Source organism: Monodelphis domestica, chromosome 6, assembly GCF_027887165.1.
Source record: "Monodelphis domestica isolate mMonDom1 chromosome 6, mMonDom1.pri, whole genome shotgun sequence".
Lineage (NCBI taxonomy): Eukaryota > Metazoa > Chordata > Mammalia > Didelphimorphia > Didelphidae > Monodelphis > Monodelphis domestica.
This window is the reverse complement of record NC_077232.1, coordinates 126,389,165-126,415,350: the sequence shown is the minus strand read 5'-3', so window position 1 is coordinate 126,415,350 and position 26,186 is coordinate 126,389,165. Positions and strand designations below refer to the sequence as shown.

General features: G+C 39.8%; 1 protein-coding gene across 5 annotated transcripts in view; it reads right to left on the bottom strand.

Moving 5' to 3' along the window:
* Positions 1-22,066: 22,066 nt before the first annotated feature.
* KLF3 (KLF transcription factor 3) overlaps positions 22,067-26,186 on the bottom strand; it is a 40,958-nt gene continuing 36,838 nt past the window's right edge. For all 5 annotated transcript variants that reach the window (XM_056802532.1, XM_056802531.1, XM_007496569.2 and 2 more), the window contains one exon: positions 22,067-26,076. In XM_056802532.1, coding sequence (XP_056658510.1) covers positions 25,895-26,076 — 182 coding nt within the window. In that variant the 3' untranslated portion in view covers positions 22,067-25,894. The remainder of the gene's footprint in view (positions 26,077-26,186) is intronic.

Below are 26,186 nucleotides of genomic sequence, written 5' to 3'. Positions count from 1 at the left end.
GCCTTTAAGTGTAAACAGAGAAGTTTATATTTTATTCTAGAGAGAACAGAGAACCAATGAAAAAAAAAATTAACAGATTAACGATCCATTCAGACCTATATCTTGGGAAGAATATTTTGGCAACTATATGGAGGGTGGGTTAGAGAAGAAAGAGACTGGATGTAGAGAAACCAGTTAGTAGGCTCTCAAAATGGTCCAGGTCTTGAGATGCTTATAGAGTTTATAATATAGTCTAGAAGTGATAAGTACCTCAATTAAGGTAGGATCATAGGATCACAGGCTTAGAGCTAGAGTAAACTTTAGAGGTCAGTCATTACCCTCCCCTCACTTTAAAGATGAGGAAATTAAAACCCAGGAGGGCTCAGTGGTTTTCTAAAGGTAGGAGAGCCAGAATATGAATCAAGTTTCTCTAATTCTGAATCCAGGGCTCTTTTCCTGGATGAGGCCACATCACATAAGTGAAGAAAAGGAGTCAAGAGGTATTGTAGGGATAAAAGTGGCAAGACTTGGCAACTGATTGGACACGATGAGGATAGATGTTGGGGGGTGGAACATGAGGGAGACTCGGGGATGAAGTTGCAAATCAAAGTTACTAGATGGGTGGTGGTGTTTTAAAAGCAGGAAAATTTGGAAGAGGATAAAGTTTAGAAACAATTACAATTTTTATGTATGTTTCCCTGGCCAAACGTATTATTTGTGTATGCCTTCACCACTTGTGATATGGTAACTTGTGCAGGTGTATTCCCTAAGTGTATTTGGGGGATGGCGGGTCTGGGAAGTTTGTTGAATAGAATATGTGTATTACCCTGTCTCTTTCAACATACCTATCTTTTTTAAAGTGTACATCTATCTGTCTTTCTTTTTAGACATACTCTGAATATGCATCTATTGTGTGTATTTTCTCCCTTCACCTCTCCCCACATCACCCCCTTCCTCCTCAACTCCACTAATTTCCAATAACTGGTATTAGAGAAATTGTTTTTAGCTTTTAAAATGAGTGGTTTTTTAAAAAATTAAGTTACTTTTTTTTTTTTACTTATGGGAATCTTGAATGATTTTTCTCTTCTGTGGATTAGTGACGGTTGATAGAAAAAAAATTCTACTGTTGAAATAAATGCACATGAACTGAAGAACTTATGTGGATAAAAGTCAAACTTGTCTTGGGGCCACATGATGATCAGTCTGGTGTTCAAAGTCAGCACTTTCCTAAGAATTGAGATTTAGTGTTTGAATAATAAATTATTAGCCTAGCTTCCTTATGTGGGGTAATACTTGGACACCACCCAATTCCACTGGGTCCAGTGCCAAATAAATGCACTAGCCACCAAAAGACTTATGAAGTCCTTCCTGGTCAGGAAACCAGTTTTTTGAAACCTTGAAGGAGAATCAATTCCAGAAAACATTATATCTTTTGCAAATAATGTCCCAAACTCTATATTCAATCTCTTTTTCCTAACTTTTTTTTTTAGCAGGGATACGGTATTAATCAAGGATCCTAGCAAGTCATTCATTTGTGGCTTATAAAAGCAATAAGAGACACACCCATTTCTCTGTGGGGACAATGCTTGGCATAGATTCTCATATATCCAATGAGTGGCAAACCTAGTCAGTGGGATTCAGACTTGCCTAAGCATGCAGTGGCTCTAGCCTATCCAGAAAGGGGACAACCACAGGGTTTTGCCTTGCTGTGTTTCAGTATCCCCTCCAGAATACATCAAAAAAGAAAGGGCTTTCTGACTCTCCATCTATTTTTAATCTTAGGGCAGGTCATATATTATTTCTGTTATCATTTTTAGAACTAGGATGCTTCTCTTTCTGAAAAATATCATTTTCAGGAAATCAATTTTGAGGAGCAACTCAGACAGGCCAAATCCTGAATTTTGCTAAGAAATAAGCAAGTAAGCCTATGGAGGCAATGGAATTCGATGACTATAACTTAGTTCCAAAGGATTTTCACTTTTAAGAAGGAGCACAGAAGACAGAGCAGTGGTTTCTTTATTCCAATTCTACCATTCCTCTGCGAATGACTTTCCATCATACTTTTATGATATTCAGAAAGTCCTGAATTACCCACGTCCATATTATGAGAATTGAATGAGCTCCTTTCGTCCTTCCCAGTCATTCTGAGCAACCCCATCCACCCCTTCTTACTCTTTCCTTGGTTCTATATGCCTCCTCTATTTCTGCTGAATACTCTGGCATGAGGAATACTGGAAACCCAATGGGAGAGATGGAAGGAGCCTGAAGGGTCACTTATTCCAACCTTCTGTCTCCAAATGAGGAAACTAAGGCTTTCAGGGAGGAAGTGATTTGTCTGAAGTTTCAAAAGTAGTTCATAAAACTTGGAGAACCTATGAGAAAAACCACTATCCACATTCAGAGGAAAAACTGTGGGAGTAGAAACACAGAAGAAAAACGACTGCTTGACTACATGGGTCGAGGGGATATGGTTGGGGATGGAGACTCTAAATGAACATCCTAGTGCAAACACCAACAACATGGAAATAGGTTCTGATCAAGGTCTCATGTAATACCCAATGAAATTGTGCATCAGCTATGGGAAGAGTGGGGGGAGTGGAGGGAGGGAAATAATGTGATTCTTGTAACCAAGGAATAATGTTCTAAAATGACTAAATAAATTATTTTTTTTTTAAAAGTAGTTCATAACCAAACATCTAGGTGAGATAGTAGATAAGGCAGCCCCAGAGTCGGCAAGACTCATCTTCCCATGTTCAAATCTGGTCTTAGAGTCTTAATAATGATATGACTGTGGAAAAGTCACTTAACCCCATTTGCTTCAGCTTTCTCATTGGGGAAAATAAAAGCTGCAGAAGGAAATGGCAAACTATACTAATATCTTTGCCAAGAAAACCTCAAATGGGGTCATGAAGAGTCTGACATGTCTGAAATAACTCAATAACAACAAAGGTAGTCTGTGTCAGAGCTCAACTTCCATTTCAGCTTTCTTTCTAGCACAACTGGATGAGGAGAGAGCAATAGAAAACCACACTAATGTCCAGGGCCATAGGAAGAATGGCTTAATTTCTGAGTTATCCTGAGAATGGATAGCATGATGCAGAAAAAGTATTATGGAATTCAACAAGCATTTAAGTGACCCTCCTTATGGGGCAGACGCTATGCTGGGTATTTGGGGATAATTAAATCTGGGGATTAAATATACTTAAAATAAAAAAAATCCTTATATTCTATTTTAGGATAGATTCTAAGACAGAAGAGCATTAAAGGCTAGGCAATGGGGCTTAAGTGACTTGCCCAGAGTTATACCACCAAGAAGTGTCAGAACCCAGATTTGAAGCCAAGATGTCCCATCTCTGGACCTGGCTCTCTGTCCCCTGAGCCACCTCGCTGCCCCCACAAATGTCCCTTTAATCCTTAACAATCTGCCTCTACATTTCTAGTCTTGATGGATATTATTAACCTTTACGAACTCAACATTCTTGTCAAACTGGCCCTATGTGCTCCCCCTCCTCCACAACACTCCATCTCTCATCTTCATGCCTTTGCAGAGTCTGCACCCCATGCCTGGAATGCACTCCCTTTTTACCTCCATCTTGTCCAATTTCTGCCTCAAAAAAACTGGAAAGACTTCTCTGAAGCAATGCAAAGTGAAGTGAGCAGAACCAGGAGGACACTGCATGCATTAACAATAATAAAGTAGGATGATCAACTGTAAATGACTTAGCTAGTCTCAACAAGGCAAGGAGCCAAGAGGAAAAAGAAGGAACAGATGGAGGCTGAATGCCCATGGAAGCTTCCCATTCTTCACTGCATTTTCTTCAGGAGTTTTTTTCCTATATAAGTGACAAACATCTTCTTTCACAGGATGAACACAGAAATATATATTATATGAGAGCATCTCTTTAATCTCTGTCATATACCTGATGTCTTGGGAAGGGGGAGATCATGGATCACAAAATGTCAGAAAACGATTGTTAAAAATTGTATCTACAATGACACATTTGACATGTGCTTTACCCAGTGGAATTTGTGTTAGCTATGGGAAGGGAGTGGGAAGAGGGGAAGGAAAGAACATGAATCATGGAACCATGGAAAAATATTCTAAATTAACTAATTAAATAAAATTTTCAAAAAAAAAAAGTATCTACATGTAATCTGGACAAGAAAAATAGAAGTAAAAGATTTTTTTTTAAGGAAAAAAAATCCCTAGCTCCTTTCAAAGTTTCTTTCTACTCGAAGTCCTGTCCTGCTCTCCCCCAGTTGTCAATGGCCTCCCTCCCTCCAAATAATTTTGCATTTATTTATCTCTTAACCTATTATTTCCTCCCAGTTGAATGTGAGCTCTGAAATCTGGGGCTGCTTTGTTTCTCTCTGTATCCCTGGCACCTAGTTCAGGGCCTGCCATGTAGCTGATGCTTGCCAAATGAATGTTAAATGAATATAGGACCCCTCAAAATCCTCGTGGAGACTAAATTCAGCTAGTCAGTAAGTCTAGCTAGTCAGTAACTGGCAACGTTTGCACTTCACTCTCAGTCTTCTGAGTCACCTGTAACAAGGGGCATCTTCACATCTCACCGTAGAACAGTGTGAGGATAAAAGGGCAATTCAGAGAAAAAGAAAATCGCCTTTTTTTTACATTTATTTTTACTTTTTTGAATGTAATATTTATTTGGTGAATTTACATGTGAGCTCATTTACAAAAGAAAAATTACAGATAAATGAAGCTTTCAGCGCCGTTTCAAATATTTTAAGAACAAGCCACAGTCCGTGAGGATTTGCAAATCGCCTTTTTTTAAACAGTTGTATCTGGTTGAAACACAGATATTCGGTGTGCCTCTCCCTTTCTTTTCTTTGGTATTTAATTCTGTGATTCACTGGTGGGGAAGGCGAGGTCAGCTGAAGTTCAGAAGTTCCTTCATTCTTCCTTCCCCACCACTTTTATTGTTTATTGATTTGTGGGCTCTTCCCCCCCCGGATGTGCTCCTCTCCGAGGTCTCTCAGGATATGTACACAATGGGGCAACAATGGGGCCCTTCTCTGTCTTGCTTACCTTTCCTGTAAAGCCAGGGTGTGGCAAGAATGCCTCCATGCGCAGAGACATTAGACGGGCACAGACGTGCGCAGGGACCAGGCGGCCGACGTTTCTCCTCATTCTGGCTGCTGAACCCCCAAACAGCCCAGTGCCCAAGGCAGAAAGGCCCTGGCCAGGAGAAGTGAAGGAGGCAGAGCTGCAAGAGACAAGTATGGACTTGGAATTAGCACCCCCAGCCAGCCCTGGCTTTGAATCCCAGGCTCTGCCACTCACTAGTACGGGGACCCTAGACAAGCCTGTAAAGGGCTTTTCTTCACCATCCAGGAAACAGAGGAAGAAATAGTCACGGAGGGAGCAGCTGGCTGGCTCAGCGGGCCGAGAGCCAGACTTGGAGATGGGAGGTCCTGGGTTCAAATTTTTTTAAGCCGGTATCTTCTGTCTTAGAATCAACATTCTTTTTTTTTTTAAATCAAAATTTCTCTATATTTCCAAGAAAGTCCAGCAGCAAAAGATGGAAAGAAAAATTCCATTTAAAAAGCTTTAGACAATATTAAATACCTGGGAGTTCACATTCCAAGAGAAACAAAGAATAGAATCAATATTCTATTGGCTCCAAGGCAGACGAGTGGTAAGGGCTAGACAATGGGGGTTAAGTGACTTGCCTAGGGTCACATAAGTAATTTCTGGGATAGGTTTTTAACTTAAGACTTCCTAATTAGTGCTTATCACTTTTATCCCTCTGGTTTTCAGCTTCTTTTTTTTCCTTTTCTTTTTTTTAACCCCAATCTTCTGTCTTAGAACCAATACTGTGTATTGTTTCCAAGGCAGAAGAGTGGTAAGGGCTAGGCAATGGGAGTTAAGTGACTTGCCCAGGGTTACACTGTTAGGAAGTGTCTGAGACCCAGGACCTCCCATCTCTATATCTGGCTCTCCATCCACTGAGCCAACCAGCTTGCACCTCTCCCTCCACCCCAGGGTTCAAATCTGGTCTCAGACACTTCTTAGCTATGTGATCCTGGGCAAGTCACTTAATCCTAATTGCCTAGCTACCCTGGAACCAATACACAGCGCTGATTCTAAGACAGTGGTAAAGGTTTTAAAAAAAAGTCACAGAATGCCTGTGCATAGTCTGAATTGAGGATAATAACATTATACTAACTATAATATTAAAATGTAACATTAGTGTTATGTTGTCAATCTGCAAAATGAGAATAATAATATTTCTATCACAAAGGGATCATGAGGATCAATGAGATAAAATTCATAAAATGAGTAAAGCATTATGTAGGCCTTGAGGGCAAAATACAAACACCATCTGGAAACGCCATAAATTAGCTTGAATTCTTTTAGCACGTAGAGTAAGACCTTGAGGACACAGATCAGTTTTTGTTGGAGGAGCGTGGAAGGAGGAAAGGAAAAAGGCAAAGATCCCAGGAGAGTGTAAGCTCCTCAGGAGCAGAAACTGGGCTTTAGCCATCTCTGTGCCTCCTTCTGTACCCCATCCCCTAGGACTTGTCAGAGTCCATCACAGGGAATAGGCATTTGAGAAATGTTTGTTTGATTAATGAATGATGAATGAATGAAGCCCACGTCCTGCTTAGGAGTAGGAACATCAATAATAACAATAATAATAATAATGTGTTTTTATATCCCTTTCACATTTGCAATGTGGTGTGTCATCTCCTATGACCCTTACTCTCATATGACCTTGGGAAGCAGATGTTATCCCCCATTTTATAGATGGGGAAACTGAGTCTGAGAGATGCTAAATGACTTGCCCATGGTCATACAGCTAGTAAGGTAGCACTGTGGAAGAGATGGAGGGATCCAAAAAAATTAAAATGCGCAGAGTAGGAAGGGGAATATGAAGCCAAGTTTTTCTTCCTTCTCAGTTCCTCCTAGGTTTATCAATGATTTCAAATTTGTCAAATGTGTGTCATCTCCTCTGTAAAATCTTGAAATTTCTCAGACTTGTGAATGTTAAAAATTTCCACATTGAGGAATACTCCATTGGAACAAATTCCCTACTGGGAAACATTCCCCATTTTGATGTGAGAACTCGCAAGGATCAGAAATGGGAGGACCTCTACTCCACCCGTACTTAAGACTGCTTTAAGGGAGAAAAATCCTTGCTATGGGAGGACCTCTACTCCACCCGTACTTAAGACTACTTTAGGGGAGAAAACTCCTTGCTAAACAATGAAAGTACTTGGACCCTTGCTTATAATAAGGCAAGGAGTTCTTTGAGCCATGCCTGTTTTTTAGAATTGATACAATGAGATGCTAGGTACCTAAAAGGGTCGGGCAAGTTTTCTCTTAATGAGATTAGTTGACTCAGCTGTGTTTTCATTGGTTCAGATTTACTGAGGAGATTGGTCAATTTAGCAGGAATTCAGATGGGCAGTCCTTTGGAAAGCGTCTGCAGTGATTGGTAGATGTAAGGACTTAGGGGAGGTGACATAGGAGAAAAACCCCTATATAAGAAAAAGCAGAATCTCTTGAGAAAAAAAAAAATCCTTTTGAAGGATCTCTGATGAGGATCGCTTGGGAAGAATCTCTTGAGAGAGGCTCTGGACAAGGGAAGCTCTTGGAGGACAATCTCTAAGGAGGTCTCGCTGGAGCTCCTCTGAGGGGACTCTGTCCCTCTGGAGGCTCTGGAGAGAGGCCCTTTGGAACAGTCTCTGGCTGGAAGGCTCTTTAAGGAGGATTCTGGCTGGAACTCTCTCTGGTGAAGTCAGCTGAGATGGAGCTGGCCTGGTGTCACTAGAATCCTTGCTTAGACAGACCTTGTGGTGAGTGTTAAAAGTCTGACTGACTGATCTCTCTCTCTTAAGACTCAGGTCTAGGTCATGTTGGCTTAAGGCCCTTTGTACTTATTTCATTTTTCTCTCTTTCTCTCTTTTCTTTAATTCCACATTTGTATTAATTAAAATCTCTATAAAACCCAGTTGACTTGGGTATTTGAATAATTGGGAATATTTCCCTGGCGACCACCTTATATTTGATTTAAAAACCAAGACACTGTAGTGAAACATATTTTCTGCGGTCAAATTTACTCACCCTCTCTTATATCTATCACAATTTATATCTTCCACCATTTTAACTCACTACAGTTTACAACATCACTCTTTTAACTGTTACAGTTTAAGGCCTTCAACCATTTTAAATCTAACACCTCCATTAGATTGTGAGTTCTTTGAGAGCAAGGACCAGCATTTACCTTTCTTTGAATCTCTGTGCTTAGCCCAGTGCCTGGAACAATGGTAGGAGTTCAGTATTTACTGACTGACTGGCTACCCTTCCTGCAGGATGGTTCCAAGGACAAAATGAGTATGAAAACACTTTGAAAAAGTTCAAAGAAAAACATAAACACAGGATATCATTATTCTCCCCATTCTGTTAGACTTTATAATAGGTTAAATGAGATAATATTTGCAAAGCACATTAGCACAGTGCCTGGCACATAGTAGGTGCTTAATAGATATTTATTATTTTCTCCTCCCTTCTTTTGTCAAAAAATTCCCCCTGGGATATCGGGTATTCTTTGCATGACTTCTCCTCATATTTGTCTTCCCCAAATGCCCATCTGAAAATATTCCTCCCTTTGATTCCACACTGAATTGATCCCCACTTCCTAGACTCTGGTGAATTCTAGAACCGAGGAGGGACTTTAGAGGTCATCTAGTACAACTCTCCTATTTTATGGATAGAGAAACTGAGACCCCAAGAGGAAAAGTGGCTTAGCTATCTTCAATTCCTTTAGGGATGAGCAAATGAGAATCCAGGTGTCCTGACTCCCAGCTTAGCACCCTTTCATCTGGGCAATGGATGCCTCAGAACTGTTTGGTCCTCTCCCACCCTGGACATAAAAGCCAGAAATCCCAGCTCCAGAGGGGAAGCCAACATGAAGGGGTGGGTGGATGTTCCTTTCTTCAAACAAAAGAATCTTTATAGGTTTTTGTGGGCACATTTGCAAAGATATACACAGACTAGGAGTTAATTTATCATGTATAATTATAACCAAAATACATAATAAAACATTTAAAGTTTGCAAATTGTTTTCCTTACATGAGGACAGTAGTGCAAGTATTATGATTTCCATTTTACAGATGAGGAATTGATACATAAGAGACACTACATGTGTCTTGTTCAAGGATACATAAGTATAAATCATTTAAAAAAAAGATATATAGGTATTTTAAAGAAGGATACATAATTAAGTGTCAGAGATGGGACTGGAAACCAGGTTCCTGTCTTTAACATCAGTGCTATAACCATTGCACCACACACATTGTTAGTCTGTTCTATAAATCTGATTGTTTTATAGTTTCTAGTTTAGATCATAAGATAACATATCCTACCAATTATCTACTTTTTTTGTTTGTTTATTTTTAAGGAAGCAGAATTAAGACATGGCATCTGTACAGGACCTGGGAGATAAGAGCTCCACCATATTTGGCCATGGGGAAGCCACATGTGGCGATTGTGTTCAGTTATGGGTAGCATATTCTAGGAAGAGCATCAATAAGCTGGAGAGAGTTTAGAAGATGGCCAACAAGGTGCTGAAGAGCACTGCACAGGCATGATTGAAAAAAATGAGAGAAGACCTAAGGGAAGGCAATATTGCTTCAAGTCTTGGAAGAGACATCAAATGGAAGAGAGATTAGACTCGTTCTACTTTGCCCTCCATATTGCTGAGTTAGCAGCAATGAGCAGAAGTTGGGAGGGTTCAGATTGAGGTCCAAAATCAGGGAAAACTTCCTAAAACTTGAGCCTTAGGAAGCAGTAGGCATTCCTTCCCTTGAGGTCTTCCATTGAAGGTTAGGTGACCATTTGTCAGTTATATTGTAGAGGAATTCCAATTCAGTCCTCTCATTCTAGCACATTGAACTAGATGATTTCTGAGAGCATGAGAGAAGAGACCTTTGAGCTCCCCTAATCCAATTCCTTCATTTTTCAGATGAGTAAACAAAGGTCCATGGGAGTTAGATGACTTGCCCAAGATCGTAGAGGTGATAAGAACCAGAGGTCATATTTGAACTGAGGTCTTTTGATTCTATACCCATGATCTTTCCATTGCACCAGGTTCTTCCATTTTTTTTTGAGACAGTGATTTTAGATATGTAATAAACGTCCATTGATAGATTCATTGATTTGGCAATAATGGGCCTGTTTCAGAGACCTGATTTTTCCTAAGCAGTTCCATGAAGGGTCCTGTGAATTGTATTTAATCTTTATTTTTGAAAATTCTTCCTCATCTCCCATGTTTTGGAATCTAAATGGCAAAGTTGACCTACCTTCTAGGGAAGAGGTAAATTCCTCGTGTGTCTGACCTTTGGTCACATTAGTAGCATTAGCCCAGAAAGCTGGCATAAAAATTAATAAATAAAATAACTCAGTTTCAAAAATAATTCCTACTTTGTTTGGATAAATTGGCTTTCCTTTCTTCTGCATGACTTCTAAAAATGGTAGGATGTATAGTGGCTGGGTTGAACAGAGAAGAGACAGGTGTTATGTTAAGGATTAGGGGTAAGGATCAGACTTCCAATTTCATTGATTTGGGGGTGATGTCAGGGCTTAAACCCTTACCTTCCATCTTAGAAACAATACTGTATATTGATTCCAAGGCAGAAGAGCGGCAAGGGCTAGGCAATGGGGGTTAAGTGACTTGCCCAGGATTACACAGTTAGGAAATGTCTGAGGCCAATTTTGAACCCAGGACCTTTCATTTCTAAGCTTGGATCTCCATTTACTGAGTCCCCTGACTGCCCCATAAGGCATTTTTTTTTAAAGAAAAGAATCCATCCTATTTAGAGAGCTTCTGAGATGCTCAAAGTGAGGTTCATTTAATCAATTATTTGTACCAAACTCTTGATGAGGAAGGTAAAGAATGATAAGGAACCAATTCACACATCTTATAGCCTTGAGAGATCACCCAAGGTTTTGTAACTAGTCAATGGCCAAGGGGACAAATCCTTTGGAGCTTCTAGCACCTTCCTCAGTGTTTGTTTTTCCCCATCATTATGAACAGACATGGGAATGAGGCCAACTCTCTTTGCCTTGAGGGCAGCTTTTTCAGGTGAAAGAGGCAGGGGAGCACTCTTTAACTTACTATACCAGGGCTATCCTTCCTGGGAGCCATGAAATGATAGAAGGATGGGGTAGGTGGTGCACTAGATAGTCAGGAATATCTGAATTTAAATACTGTCTCTGGCATTGTGTGACTGGTCACTTAATCTGTATGCCTTAGTATCCTCTTCTGTAAAAATAGAGTTAATCTATCTGTGCTCTTCCTTACAAACTTTCCCCCTTCCCACCCCAAGTCTTTCCAGATAATTAAAGCATTCCTTCTTTCCGCTTGATTATACTGTTTTTTTTTTTCTGAGACAATCTGTGACATTGTCTCCCCTCCTTCTTTCCTCTCTCCCTCCTTTCTCTTTCTACCATATGAAGTGCCTTCAAATATTTAGAAGATTGCACTATGTATTCTACAGACTTAAAATATCCCTTCCACTCTGGCTTGTATCACCATTGATTCCCTACTAGAAACCTGGACTCTACCTCCCTTCCCTGCCCCCACTAATGCCCTACTCATATTGACTCCCTGCTCTTGTTTATGTATTACCTTCTCCAGCTGGAATGTAAGCTCCTTGAAAGCAGGAACAATCTTGCTTATATTTGATTTCCCAGGAGTTGGAACATCATTTCAGCTGTCCAAAAAATCCATGAGATAGCTCACATTTCCTCCCATTAAATCACTGTCCATCATTTCTTGGTGAGCTCTACCATTGATCTCTAATTTATAGAATATACCCACACTTCTGACTCTGTTACAACTAACACTTAATAACAGGGTGTGAAGACTGATTTTCACTCTCCCCTGATTTTAACAATGAAGATACTTAGCTCTTCCTTTATTGGGAAGATAAAATTGTAATCTCCTGATTGTAACAATGAAGGTACTTAGCTCTTCCTTTATTGGGAAGATTGGATTGTAATCCAGTCTGCTTTTAGATTTTAATCTACAAAAAGATTATAACTCAGTATTTTAAGTACATCTACCCATTTTAACCACAAAAAAGTGTTAAGTAACTACAAAAGGTGAACTTACCAAAAAAGGTGTTAAGTAACCCAAAATATATATAGTCTAACCAAAGAAGGTGAGAACTAAAGAGTGGACAGTCCTGGAGAAAAGCCTCTGCTGTGAATAGTAGACCTGAAAATTTAGGGGAGGTGACACAAGAGAAAAAGATCTTTAAGAGGTCCAAAAGGGCAGAAGAAGCTATTTGAATTTTGAGTTGGATGAAGGATCAGCCTCTTGAGCTTGGATTCAGAAGAGTTCTCTTACTCAGAGGAGAGACTGGAAGACAGACCCTTGAGCAGTGATTAGAAGACAGACATCCAGACTTCTTTCCAGTTAGACTGTCACCATTGGTGAGTGAAAGGCTGACTTAGTGACCCTGCTTTTCTCTTCCCCTGGCTGGGGCTTAGAAATTCTAACTGATATCAGAAGAAGCCAGAGTTTTCTCTCTCTCTCTCATTCCTTAATATCTTCCTTCTATTGTAAATATTGTAAATAAAGTTCCATAAATTCCACTTACTTTATTAATTCATTTTGGGATTTAGAAATTAAATCCCTGGTGACTAAATATCCCTGGTGAATAAATATTCAGGGTCCAACCACAATTAATTTTAACATATTATTTGGCTGACCATGTCAGTTGTGACAAAATACCCTCAATCTTTTTAACTTCCCTAAAGTTTTCCTTTACTGTGACTATCCCTAAGTCAGCTTTTAATAGCTTATTTTGATCAGCTGTACAGGTAAGTTCAAATTTGTTTTTTTTCCCTCTCTTCTTAAATTAGATAGAATACAGCTGTTTTAATCTTAGCAACAGGGTCCCAAGGTCCTAGCTGGAAGAACTGTTTCTAAATCTCCCTTGCCTTAGGGAACAAACAACCCCAATTAGCCCATCATCACTGAAAATACTGACAGGAGTGCTCTTAAGTAGCTGTGAGAAAAACCTGGAGAAAGGAGCCCTACTAGAGAGAGTGTTTGTATGAAGTTTTAGCCTTGTCCCTCTATGACCTTTCATCTAGAAGACTTAATTGGATAAAAACTTTGAAAAGGGCCACACCCAAACACCTGAAAAATGTGGTTACAGTCAGCACACAACTTAATTGACAACTGGCTTTTCAGTAAAATAGCCAAAATTGGACAAACGTTGTTCTTTGTCTATTTCATAATCCCAGAGAATATATGGAAATGACTATACTCCACAATGCTCCTGGTTGGGATTTTAATTTCTCGAGCTATAATATTGTATCTATTTTTTTCTAAGAGAAAACTGGAAAATGCCATACATAAGCTAGAGAATCAGTCTCCCTGTGAAAAACCCATTTACCGGTCAAACCGACCAACTGTTGCTTTTACTACTCAACAAAATGTGGAACTAAATACTCAAATTGAGTTTATAGAGGAAAGTTTGGGGGAGCTCATAGCTTTTATGAAAAGCATTAAAAGGGATTCAATAATATCCCAGAATAGGAGTGACTTATCTCTCCATACTTCTTCATTATCAGAATCTCTGTCCCACCCTGCTCTAGACAATATGGCTCCTAGTTCACAAACCATCCCCTGCTACACCCAACTTACTACTACCCAACCCATTCCTCCCCCTCCAATATTGACTGCTCCATTCCCTCCACCCTAACTTTACATCCTGCCTATGCCTCCTACCCCACCCCCCCACCATAACTTCACACCCTGCCCATGCCTTCTGCCCCACCCCCTCCATCCTAACTTCACACCCTGCCAATTCCTCCTACCCCACCCACTCTGCATCCTTCCCCCCAGCTACTGCCCCTTTTTCCTTTGCCCCTCCTTCCCACCCTGCCCAATCCATTTCCCATAATGGTCCTACTTCTCTCATCATTCTGGCACTATGGAGCAACAACCCCTCCCCCTCAGCTTGCCCACCCCTTCCCTTTCTCATATCTAACCCATTGAAAATGGAACAAGAAGCATACAGACAGAAACACGAGAAAATTCAGATAAAAGTTTATTCCCTTTAAGGGAAATTCCAACTTTCAATAAAAATGGGAACTTGGTATCTATAAGACAACATATATCTTTCAGGCCTGAGGATTTAAATAAATTCAAGGACGACCTTCCCTCATTTGAGGAAGAGCCAATATTAATTATAAAAATATTGGAGAACACATTCAAAACTTTTGACCCCACTTGGATAGATGTTGAAAATTTATTAGAAAAATTTCTGACAGAGAGAAAAATAAAGTTATCTCTTTGGCTAATCAGAAGCGAGGTAAGAGAGGAAATTATTGGCCAACTGAAGATCCATATTGGAACTCCAATATTGAACCAGATTATACAAAACTAAACCAGGCCAGAGAAGCATTATTGATAGCCATGAGAGAGCATGCTCTGATAGACCAGATTCATCTTCTAAATTCGACAGCATCAAACAAGAAATAGATGAGATTCCATCTCAGTTTATGGATGGTCTTATTGATGTGGGGAACATATATATGGACTTTGATCTATCCAGGGAAAGAGACATTAGACAAATACATAGACAATTCATTAAGAATTGTTGTTCAGTGGTAAAAGAATATTTTAAGACTAGCTGCTGTGAATTTTAAAATCTCCATCTTGGTCTAGCACCCAAAAATTGTGCACACCCACACTACACAGGCATGTGCTAGTCAATGACAAATCAGAAATAACTAACTGCCCACCTGGGCTGTCCTAAGCCAAGCTTGAGCCACCATTGGCACGTGTGAGGCATAGGAAGTGTTGGAGAGAGCAGCCTCCGGAATTCACTCACTTCCTGTAGACAGGGCTAGACAGGAGTTCGTGTTAGAAGCTTGAATAGAGAGGAGGCCTGCAGACAGCTTCCCTTCAGATGGGTCACCTGAGTCAAGGACTGATTCCTTCCACCTTGGCCCTTTGGGCCTAAACTCCCTCTGCCTTGGTCAAAGGTTGAGTAACCCCTTTCCCTTTCCTCCTCTCTCCTTCTCTCCCTCTCCTTTTTCCTACTCCCATTGTGATTAAACCTCCATAAACTCCATTCTGACTTGAGTGTTTCATTTTAGGAATTTCATAAGTAAATTCTTTGGTGGCCATTGTTCAATATTATAATACTCTTAAAAGGTGAAAAATTTTCACCACAACAGTTGGCGTAACTTTTTTTTTTTTAATAGCTTTAATAGCTACTGCCTAGATAAAAAAAAGAAAAAGAAAACATCTTGATCAGCTCCTGCTGGCTATCTGCTCTTGGCCCTGCTTTAGTGCTTCGAAGGTTATCGAACCTCAATAAATTTCCTGAATATTCTTGCCTTTTCACCCCACTTCCTCCTCACTCAGTCAGTCCTTTTACCAGATACCTTGGCTTAAAGACACAGGTGCCAGAACAGGTAAGTATAAAACACCTTTTCTCTCTTCTCTTTTCTCCTTAATTTAAATTGGGGTCAACAGGTTTTTTTTTCTTTGTCTCATTTCCTCCTCCCTTTACTTTAAGGAGGTGGCTCAGTGGATTGAGAGGCAGGCCAGGCTTACCTAATAAACTGATTAGCAAGGAAGAACCTCTGGAGAAGGAGCTCTTAGGAGCTCCTAGCCCACAACAAAAACAGCTGAATACAGCTAGGGAGCTAACTTAAAACCCATTTTCCTGTTTTCCTGGCCTTTCTAGTCTTAAAAATTTAAGTGGGCTTTGCTCAAGGAAGGCAGCACATGGTCCTAGCAGTTTTACCCTGAGGGCTAAAGAAGATTGCTCGGACCCTCCCATATACACACTTTGTAAAAGAAGGAGTTTTAGCTCTACCCTTTGTTTACAGCCTATTCACTCCTAATCAGCCTTTTCATAGCCTCTGCCTCCCCACATGGCTTTTGTGACCCCTCCCAGAACCTTAATAAGGAGAATTTACAACAGAATAGGCCCTTAATCTGTATAGGGTTGTAGACTGTAAAGGGAGCCACCTACTGACAAAAAAAAAGTTACAGGCAACTTAGTAATTGATTAAATAAAAATGTGGTTTCAACCAGTGCATGACTTGCTTCGAAACTGGCTTATAAGTTCAATAACCAAGTCCATTGGATTTCTAGTAGGTGTTCCTGTAGGATGGTTTTTTTCAGAAACTATAAACCTCTTGGTGACCCTTACATTCATCTTCCTTGGGATTGTAATTGTTGTACTTGTAATAATATACCTAACCTCTAAGAGAGAACACTCACTTGTTCCTTCTATTACGAAACAAATTAAGGAACAAAATATTTTTATTGATCAAAAAATTAAAGAACTAAACACTTTTATTGATCAGCAAATTAAGGAACAAAATGTTTTTATTGCTCAATGAATTAAGGAACAAAATACTTTTATTGAACAACAAATTATGGAAAAAAATACTTTTATTAATCAACAATTGGTGGAACGGGATGAAGTTAGGGAGGAAAAATGGGGAGAGATAAAAACTTTCCTGGATGAAGTTAGGGAGGAAAAATGGGGAGAGATAAAAACTTTCCTGGATGAAATTATGGAGGAAAAATGGGGAGAGATAAAAACCTTCCTGCAAAACATTGAAAGGGAGTTAAAAACATCCCACAATAGGAGTGATTTATCTCTCCATTCCCCATCATTATCAGATTCCCTGACCCACCCTGCCCAAAACGATTTGGCTCAAATAGCAGCCCCTTCACAACAACCAGCTCCTCCCCATCCTGACCACCCAGCCCCTCCCCCTGCCATTCTTGTCCCTCCCACCCTGATTCCTCCCTCTATTCATGCCTCTTACCCTGCCCCTTCAGCCTCACCCCCTGTTCCTGTCCCGGCCCTTCCCCTGGCCCCTCCCCCTGCCTTCCCCCCGCCCATGCTCATGCTCTAGCCCCGCCCCCTATTCCTGTCCCAGCCCTTCCCCCTGCCCTCTCCCCCACTCATGCTCTAATCCCCAACCCCCATGCCCCAACAGCCAATAATCCTAACCTTTCCCCTTCTCTTACCTATCTCATTGAAAACAGAGCAAGTAGCCTAGAAACAGTAATACCAGATAATTTGGACAGAAGTTTATTTCCATTGAGGGAAGTACCCACCTTTAATAAAGAAGGGAACTTGGTGTCTGTAAGACATTATACACCTTTTAAACCTGATGATTTAGAAAAATTCAAACACAATATTCCATCATTTGAGGCAGAACCAATATTGGTTATAGAAAAATTAGAAAATATATTCAGAAACTTTGACCCTTCTTGGTTGGATGTGGAAAATTTGTTAGATGCATTTCTGACAAAGAGAGAGAAAAATAATGTCATCTCTCTAGCTAATAAGAAAATCGGTAGAGGAGCTCACCACTGGCCAATTGTAGAGCCACACTGGAACCCCAATATTACACAGGATCACACAAAACTAGTCCTGGCCAGAGAAGCATTATTAAAAGCCATGAGAGACTGCTCTGATAGCCCTGATGCATGGGAAAAATTTGAACAGTCCTGACAGGAAATTGATGAGACCCTCTCCTACTTTATGGACAGACTTATTGACGTAGGAAGTACATATATGGACCTTGATCTGACCAGAGAAAAGGACATTAAACATATATGCAGACAATTCGTTAGGAATTGTTGTTCAGCAGTAAAAGACTACTTTGAAACTAGCTGTCCCAACTGGGAGTTTATGGACCTCGAAGAACTGAGGAAAGTAGCAGCATATGCCTATAAGAATCGTACAAAAAAACCTGAGACACACAATACATCAGTGGCAGACTTAAAAAAAGAACTTGAAAGTATGATACAGGAACAATTGAAAAGTAAGGGAGAGACCATGGCCCCTTTGCAGGAATCCACAGATAGATCATTAACAAACCCCTTAATATGCCTCTTCTGTGGGAAGAGAGGCCATGCAATGATAGTCTGTAGGAGCAGGCTACGGGAAACAAGAAATAATAACACCTTTAGGAATAATAACTATAGGAATCACAATGCCAATCAAAATGACAGTGCTCAAAATACAGAAAATGATAATACCCCAAAAAATGCCCAACAACAATATATAAGAAATGGAGTTCGACCATGCTACACTCAGGGTGAACACCCCCAACAGCGTGGAGGGTCCCAAAAAACTGCCCAAGCATCTTTATGAAGGTGTGAAGGAGGGGTGAGGGCCTTGGAATCAAAGAATGAAACCTTTGATTTTCCAGACCCTGATATTTTAATGCCAATAATCCCTATATATCCCCTCCCCCCCCCCAAACAGTAAGGAACCTCATGTCACTTTAAAGGTAGGAAATTCATACTATGACTGTCTTTTAGACATTGGAGCATCAAGGTCAGTTCTAGTAAGCAAGCCAGATGAGAACAGTGATTCTATTGGCTCCCTAAATGTAGTAGGTGTTTCAGGAAAACCATTAAAGGTCCCAAAACTTTCTCCTCGCATGGTACGCGTGGGACCCCTAACTGTTGAACATTCTTTTCTTCTAATGCCTGGATCTCCCACAAATTTGCTGGGGAGAGATTTACTATGCAAATTACAAGCCACAATAATGTGCACCCCAGATGGCTCCTTCTCCTTAGAAGTGCCCGAGGAAACCTTAAATTTACTCCTTGTATTTCTCTCAGAGATCCAGGAGGCAAAGGAGCCTCCCACCTTTGAAATACCTACAGATATACCAGTCTCTTTGGGCCACATCTTCTACTGATGTAGGCTTAATTAAATCAGCTGCTCCTGTGCAAATAAAAACTAAATCCAGCCCACCTCCTTGCATTTCTCAGTATCCTCTCTCCAAGGAGGCAACAGAGGGCATTACCCCAATAATAAACTCATTAATTGACCAAGGAATAATTTTCCCTTGTAAATCTGAATACAACATGCCCATCCTCCCCGTTAAAAAACCAAAAAGGGGGCCCAATGGCAAACACCTCTATAGATTCGTACAGGATTTGAGGGCTGTGAACAATCACATTATAAAGAGACACTCTGTAGTTCCCAATATCAATACTATTATTTCTTCTATTCCTAGCACAGCTACATAATTTACAGTAGTAGACTTGTGCTCAGCCTTCTTTTCCATACCCATACATGAGAACTCGAGGCATATTTTTGCTTTCACCTGGAATGGCATCAAATATTCCTGGAGTCATTTGCCCCAGGGTTTTGTAGAAAGTCCAACCTTATTTGCACAAATTTTGGGACAAGATACAGACAAGTACCAAAGGTTGGCTACCATCCTGGCTCCCTCCATCCCTGAGTATGAAGGTAAAATCAGACGAGGAAATGACACTTCCCTAGATATAAAATAAAAATCTGGTCCTTTTTCTCTCCTATAGTATGGCAACTTCCTGTAGCCTTGGCTGCAAATGGGTAAGTGAAATTTGCTGCATTCTGTCCTACAGACTTTTGGGATTAGAAATTACTTAACTGGACCCTAATATAGGGGCCTGTGAGAAAATTTTATTCTTGCTTTCTCAAATTTTTGTATACATAGATTTTTTTTGATATTTTGATACTTATTTTGAATTCTTCTTTAATATAAATATATGTATATATAAAGGGTCTATATTTTTCCCTTAATTTTTTCCCTTTTTCTTCTTTTGATTTTGTTTTTTTAATTTTATTTTCATTTTGTTTTGTTTTCCTTTTGGATTAACTCCCACACCCCCACAACTAAAACTTGCATCCTCAGCTGGACTCAGTGTTTTTTCAACACTTTCTTCAGGGGGGATTGTATTTCATCAAATCCAAGATTTAAATTTTGTTCGAGACAAATCTTCAGAGAAGAAGATGCTACCTCTCTGAATCCAGAACTGAACTGTTGGAGAAGCCACCATGAAGAAGCCTCCAGACCACAAGTTGCACAAAATTGAACTTTGGGTATGGTTGATTGAACATTTATTTGTATGTATATTTTTATGCCAAAGGGGACTGCCCCCTAACTGACTTTCTGTCAATGCGTCCAATAATTATTGGTTTGGTTTTTTTTTATCCTCAAATTATTGTAATCTTTAAATTGATTATGTTTTTATGATCCTTTGGGGAAGGACTTCTTCCCAGAGGATCAAACGGAGAAATGTAAAAAATAGGCTCGAATACAGGACTACAATCCCCACAAGCCTTTGCTCCACTTCCCCAAAATGCTTTGTAATCTCACGGGAATTTTGAGGTGGGCCAAAATCGAGGAAGGATTTAAGCTGGTGGCAAAGGTTTTTGGCTCTCTTTTTTGGACTTCTGTTTTGGAGCAGAGGCATCTCTTCCATGATGTGAGGTTATTTTGTCTAGGCCTCTGGCCTAGGCACATGTTTCTTACTTGTATATTCTTTAATCCTTAATCCTTAATAAACCTTTAAAAAATATAATACTCCTTGCAGAGAGAAACTAATTTCTACCTGCCTCAGTCTCCCCATATTCCTACATTTTAATCTTTACACTGCCCGAACTAGGACTCTATGGACCTTGAAGAATTGAGGAGAGTATTTAACTATTGATTCTGATAAGACTTCCCTATTGATGGATCTGTACTATTTTATTGCATTTTATTTGTGCCATATAGTATTTTTTCCCTTTCTCTCATTTTTTGCATTTGAAACACATGTAATTGTATTAAAATTTTTTCTTTTAACTATTTGTGATTCTCTGACTTAGAGGAGAGACTGGAAGACCCTTGAGGAATGATTGGGAGACAGACACCCAGACTTTTTTCCATTTAGACTGTCACCCTTTGGTGAGTGAAAGGCTGATTTAGTGACCCTGCTTTTTTCTTCCCCTGGTTGGGGCTTAGAAATTCTAACTGATATCAGAAGAAGCCAGAGTTTTCTCTCTCTCATTCCTTAATACCTTCCTTCTATTGTAAATATTGTAAATAAACTTCCATAAATTCCATTTACTTTAGTAATTCATTTTGGGACTTAGAAATGAAATCCCTGGTGACCACCTATATAAATAATCAGAGTCCAACCACACACACACACACACACACACACACAAATTAACAAGGGAAAACTACATCCCTACCCAAGAAAAAAAATCTCCTCCCTCCAATGTAGGCAGTAATCCACACTACCCACTTTTTTCCCTCCCTTGCCCTTGTACAAAAGCAGATCTATGTGTGAAAGTCACTGTGTTCACCTGAGGACCAGGTAAATATGCCCTCACCTCATGCTTTCCCAATCTTTTTTCTCTAGATTCTAAACCATTTATTCTTACTTTTATGCCCCCCATCTACCTTTAATGTTTGGCTTGAGTGAAAATGTCAAGCAATGAGTTCACTTAAAAAAAAAAATCTTACTTCTGCTTCCAGAGATGTAGTTTCAAATGACGTTTAAGGAAGACTCAGAAAGGGAAAATATCTTAGATTCGGTGAAAAAGATGAAAAAATATTTATTTGAAAAACAAAATCACTCAGCTAAGGAGTAAGTCAGTTATCTGTCCAGGTTGCAATGTTATCTGATCTAAAATGGGTCTGTTTGGAAGTGGTAGAGTACACTGTGGATATAGTATTTTGAAGAATGTTTACTATCCAAACACAATCATAGCAGTTTAGCAAAAAAGAAATCAAAGTCCAGGGTGGCACAGGCTGTTACAAAAGTCATACAAGCAGTCAAATGGCACAGTGGGACTATGAACCCAGATCCTCTACCTGAAGGCAGCCAGGTGGAAGTGGTACACTGTGCCGAGTCTAAAATCACCAAAATCTGAACCAAGAGTCAGCCTCAGACACTTAAGTTGTGATCCTAGGCAAATCACTTAACCTGTTTGCCTCAGTTTCCTCAACCCTAAAATGGGAATGGCACCCTCCAGGATTGAGGATCAATTGAGAAATCTGTAGTTGCTACATCAATACCATGATTACTTCTAACAAAATTTATTACTGTATTAGTACTCACAAAACGCTTTTCTACTTTTCTCTTGGTTTTGTTGCCTTTCTCTTCTTATGTAACCAATTATGCTGACCAGGGAAGGTCTCTAGCAGTTGATATTATTCTTTCCCCTTCAGATGTATCTTTGATCCTTTCTGATCTTTTGGGTCTCATGTAATAAGCATGTGATCACATTTACTATTCAGATGGTTTTATTAACAAGTTTATAATACATATATTGCATATGGTATATAGTATGAGGACTGTACAGTACAAATTTATGTTCACAGTTTGACATGACAAAATGTCATTACTGAATTCCCATTGGACTACCAAAGTAGAAACAGTGAAGGAACATTAAACATTCACATCTTTAGTAAGAAAGATTACCAAAATGTTTCAGTATTTGCAAGTTATACTAATGCATGCTAAAAACCTTTACCCATTCAGTCTTATTAGCTTATAAAATATATTACACTTTATTAAAAATTTCTGCATAGTTTACACAAGTATTAAAGTACTGTAAATGTAATAATCCTGCAGTATTGGCAGGCATGGTTTAAGAGATGCTAAGCAGAAAGATTATTTTGACCCTCTAACTTTAAGTACATAAATAGCAAAAAAAAAAAAGTGCTAGTATTTGTAAAACATAATGTTGTAGCCCTCATTTAATGCATGTAAAATGGCTTTATTTTAGAAGGAATTTTCAGTCATTTTAGAAGTTGTTAAGCTTGACTGAGAGGAGAAAGAAGACAACATACTCAGACCAACTTTATGTACTCCAGGGATTAATCAAGAACTAGGGTATATTTTTCTCAACAAATCAAATCACTGCCAAACCTGCTTCCCTCGAAGAGATTGTCTTTCAAATAAATTGCTCCCAAATGACACAGACAGGGCTATACAGTATCAGCAAAATCACCTTCAGTTCCTTTATTAGTGCAATACTGATATGCAGATGAGTGTTTCATTTTTAAAAATATATATCTAGTTCTCCTTTGAATCTGTTTCAAGGTTCTAGAGAAATTCCTGCTAATTTAGCATCTCCTTAGTTGCATGTAGTAGCTATTCTGCTAATACATTCCCCAACTCAAAAGTCCATTAGAAAGTTAATGCCCATTTAAGATGTAGATTCACATTTTAAAACTCTAATATAAGCCAGATTTATTGTCAAACTTCCTGACTTCTTCCCCATGACACTAAGTAATTTGAGAAATCCTAGAGCAAATGGAATTTAAAAAAAAATCCGTGTACAAATAATTATTGTTGATTTAAGGATGTTGTCCCTAAAACTGCCATTGGGAATGACAGGGTTGACATTGTAAAAATACGTTCAAGGGCATTTCAAGATGATGCTTATTTGAGTCCTTCCACAATGAACAGAAAAATGGCTAAGAGACTAGAATTTTCACCTATAATAACAAAATACAATATTTATAAAGGAAAATTTGGTGAAGGGCCAAATAGTACACTAAAGAAAACAGAATAGCAAGGAAACACATAATCATGTCTCAGGGTTGCTTTTCTTTCAAAGTTGATTAATTGCCGATGGCTCTTTTATTACTCCAACAAATCCATATTAAACAAATTAAAAGCATAAACAAAAGTTTGGTTTCATTATTTCTAATTTCAATACACCAAATATGCAATTGGCAAATTTCAGTGCACCCCACCCCCCTTCTGTCACACAGACTCATACAGGTAACAAAAATCGTACAGGTCACTTTTTTTGAGGGCAGAACACCACAAATTGGGCTCATTTATCCAGATATGCCTTTTGTATTCCATGTTGGTTCTCGAGTTTGTGACTGACTGGTACGCTGGGTGGTGTGCCATGAATGTAGTATCTATCATATACATGACAGTAAACTTCTCCACAATATTCTGGGAGGGGGGATAGGTGAAGGAGTAATCAAATTGTGAAATTTTAAAATCCATAAACTGAACCAAATTTTGTCCTACTTAGGAAAAAAAAGTAAAACGATGAAGAACTGAGATAATGTATTCATTCCCCAAACATCTTATTGGCTAAAATGTGCACATTTTATTTTTTAAGGTGGGTCATTGATACTGGACAAAAAGGGCATTAGAGATTTGAAAAATACACCTCTATTCCACATTTGATTTCTTGGAAAATGATTAAGATTTCCTGAGTCTTCAGTGTATTGCCATGACAACTGGACATCCCACAAGTCATCCAGGATTCAAAAGGCGATGGGATCTTCAAGATGGCGAATTACAAGAGCCCTCTTTTAGTTGTTCATCCAGCCCATGACCATCTTTCTTTTTTAAACATTAAATAAGTTGAATGGTACCTAGGGATAAACTTTTCAAGTGTTTACTTGCTCCTCTCCTCTCCCTACTTCTGCCAAAGAACACGAGCCCATCTGATCAGCGGTGCCCACTTTTGTTCCTGGGTGTCCCTCTCTGCTAATTTATACCCCCAAATACTCCAGCATCTCGACAGTACTGCTCAAAAGCCAGCTTTTGAGGAAGAACTTCCTCCCAGGATGGGTGCTGCTTACTATGATCCCAATTCAAATAGGAGTCACGACTTTGGTATGTTCATCCCATCGCCAGGAGACCAAGGATGGATGGGATCTCGCCAATGGCAACCATCATCCTGTGGGGAACCTCTGGAAGATGCCACTCATCGCCAATGGGGAAAATTGCAAATCCCTCCATGGTGGTTGGCTAAGTGACTTGGAAATCTGTTACAGAAGTATGGCGGGTATGTGTGTGCTTCCTCTTCACTAGTTCTATTTACAAAGTGTCACTTAAGAGGTCTTCAATGGAACGAATCTACCAAAGCATTAACAGATGCTTATTTAGGATACTCGTTATAAACACAGACAAGAGCCAAGTTGGCACATTATAGCTCATGCAGAATCCGGTTTCTGCATAGAGTGTGTGTGTGTGTGTGTGTATGTGTGTGTAACCTAACTGGTTATGGGAATATTATTTTCAAAAATTTTCATTTGTTTAAAAGTTATGCGCCGATACGAGAAAGATGCCAATCCGGAACCCAAAAGATGACTAAGCTTTAGAATAAGGAAGGCAGGTTTTTTTTTTTTTTGAGATGTTACCCCAATTCACTCTTCAATGATTCATCCGCACGATTTGAGAACTTGGGTGATTTGTGCTTTATTTGGTACTGAGGTGCCCGGGCAGTGCCCAGAGGTGGGGGTGAGGGAGCAGGAGGGCATTTTCATTCCCCTTTGCCAGGAGAGGCCCAAGGACCAATGACAATGCCTTCCCCGGGGCCCGCCAGCCCCTGCGTGTCTGACATTCACTGAAGACCATCGAGTCAGTAACTGAGAGCCTCTGGTCTCCCCACCTCTGCCTCCCCCTCCTCCCGGGTGGGCAGCCACCCGAGGGAGCAGCAGGAACTCATCTGCCCAGTTTGAGACATTTTGTACTGGGCTGAATACTGTCAAAGAATAGAATTTAGATCGAGGCAATAAACCCAAATTCTGGCGAGTGGGATCTGCTGAGAACAGGGAAGAGGCGACGACGCTCGCGTCTCCCCTTGCCACGATTTAAGGGCATCCGGGGGGTGGGAAGGGTCCGTCCTTTCCCAGATTGTTGAGCAGATTCTAGGGCACAGAAGCATGAACATCTCTGGCAAGGACTAGCAGTCTGGATAGGATATTTCTAATACATTTACTGGTTTGTCAATATAGGATGACGGAATACATGGAGAAACCAACACATGGCTAGGTTAATTTACATTAATTCCCTTATTCGCAGTCCATTCAACAATGTCTGTGGGAAGGGTTTGCTTAGCATCCCCAGAAAGAAAAAAAAGTGTTCACATTCTTTAGGTCTGACCCGTGGTAAGGAGAAAGGAGGGTTAGATAACATCTATTACTGACCATATGGAAGTTTTTAATGGTATAAACTCAGTGATTCAGACCAGCTGAATCAAAATTAAAATGTACATGTAAAAAAATGAGTTAGAGAATGGGAAGGAGACGGAGAGAGGCAGGAGAGGAGGGACTTGATACAGGAGATGGAGGCATTCAGACTAGCATGTGGCGTTTCCTATGTAGGGCAAGGTGATCAGAGCGAGAGAAGCTGCGGTCACAGTCTGGGCACTGGAAAGGTTTAATTCCAGTATGTTTTCGAAAATGCCTTGTTAGTTCATCAGACCGAGCAAACTTCCACGTGCATCCCTCCCATGTGCATTTGTAGGGTTTTTCCCCTGTAAAAGAAAAAAAGGAAGCATAAATTTTTTTTTAGAAATTAAAAAAAAAAAACATATATATATAAAACTGACAACACAGCCAAAAACAGCCTCATGGTTTCACTAAG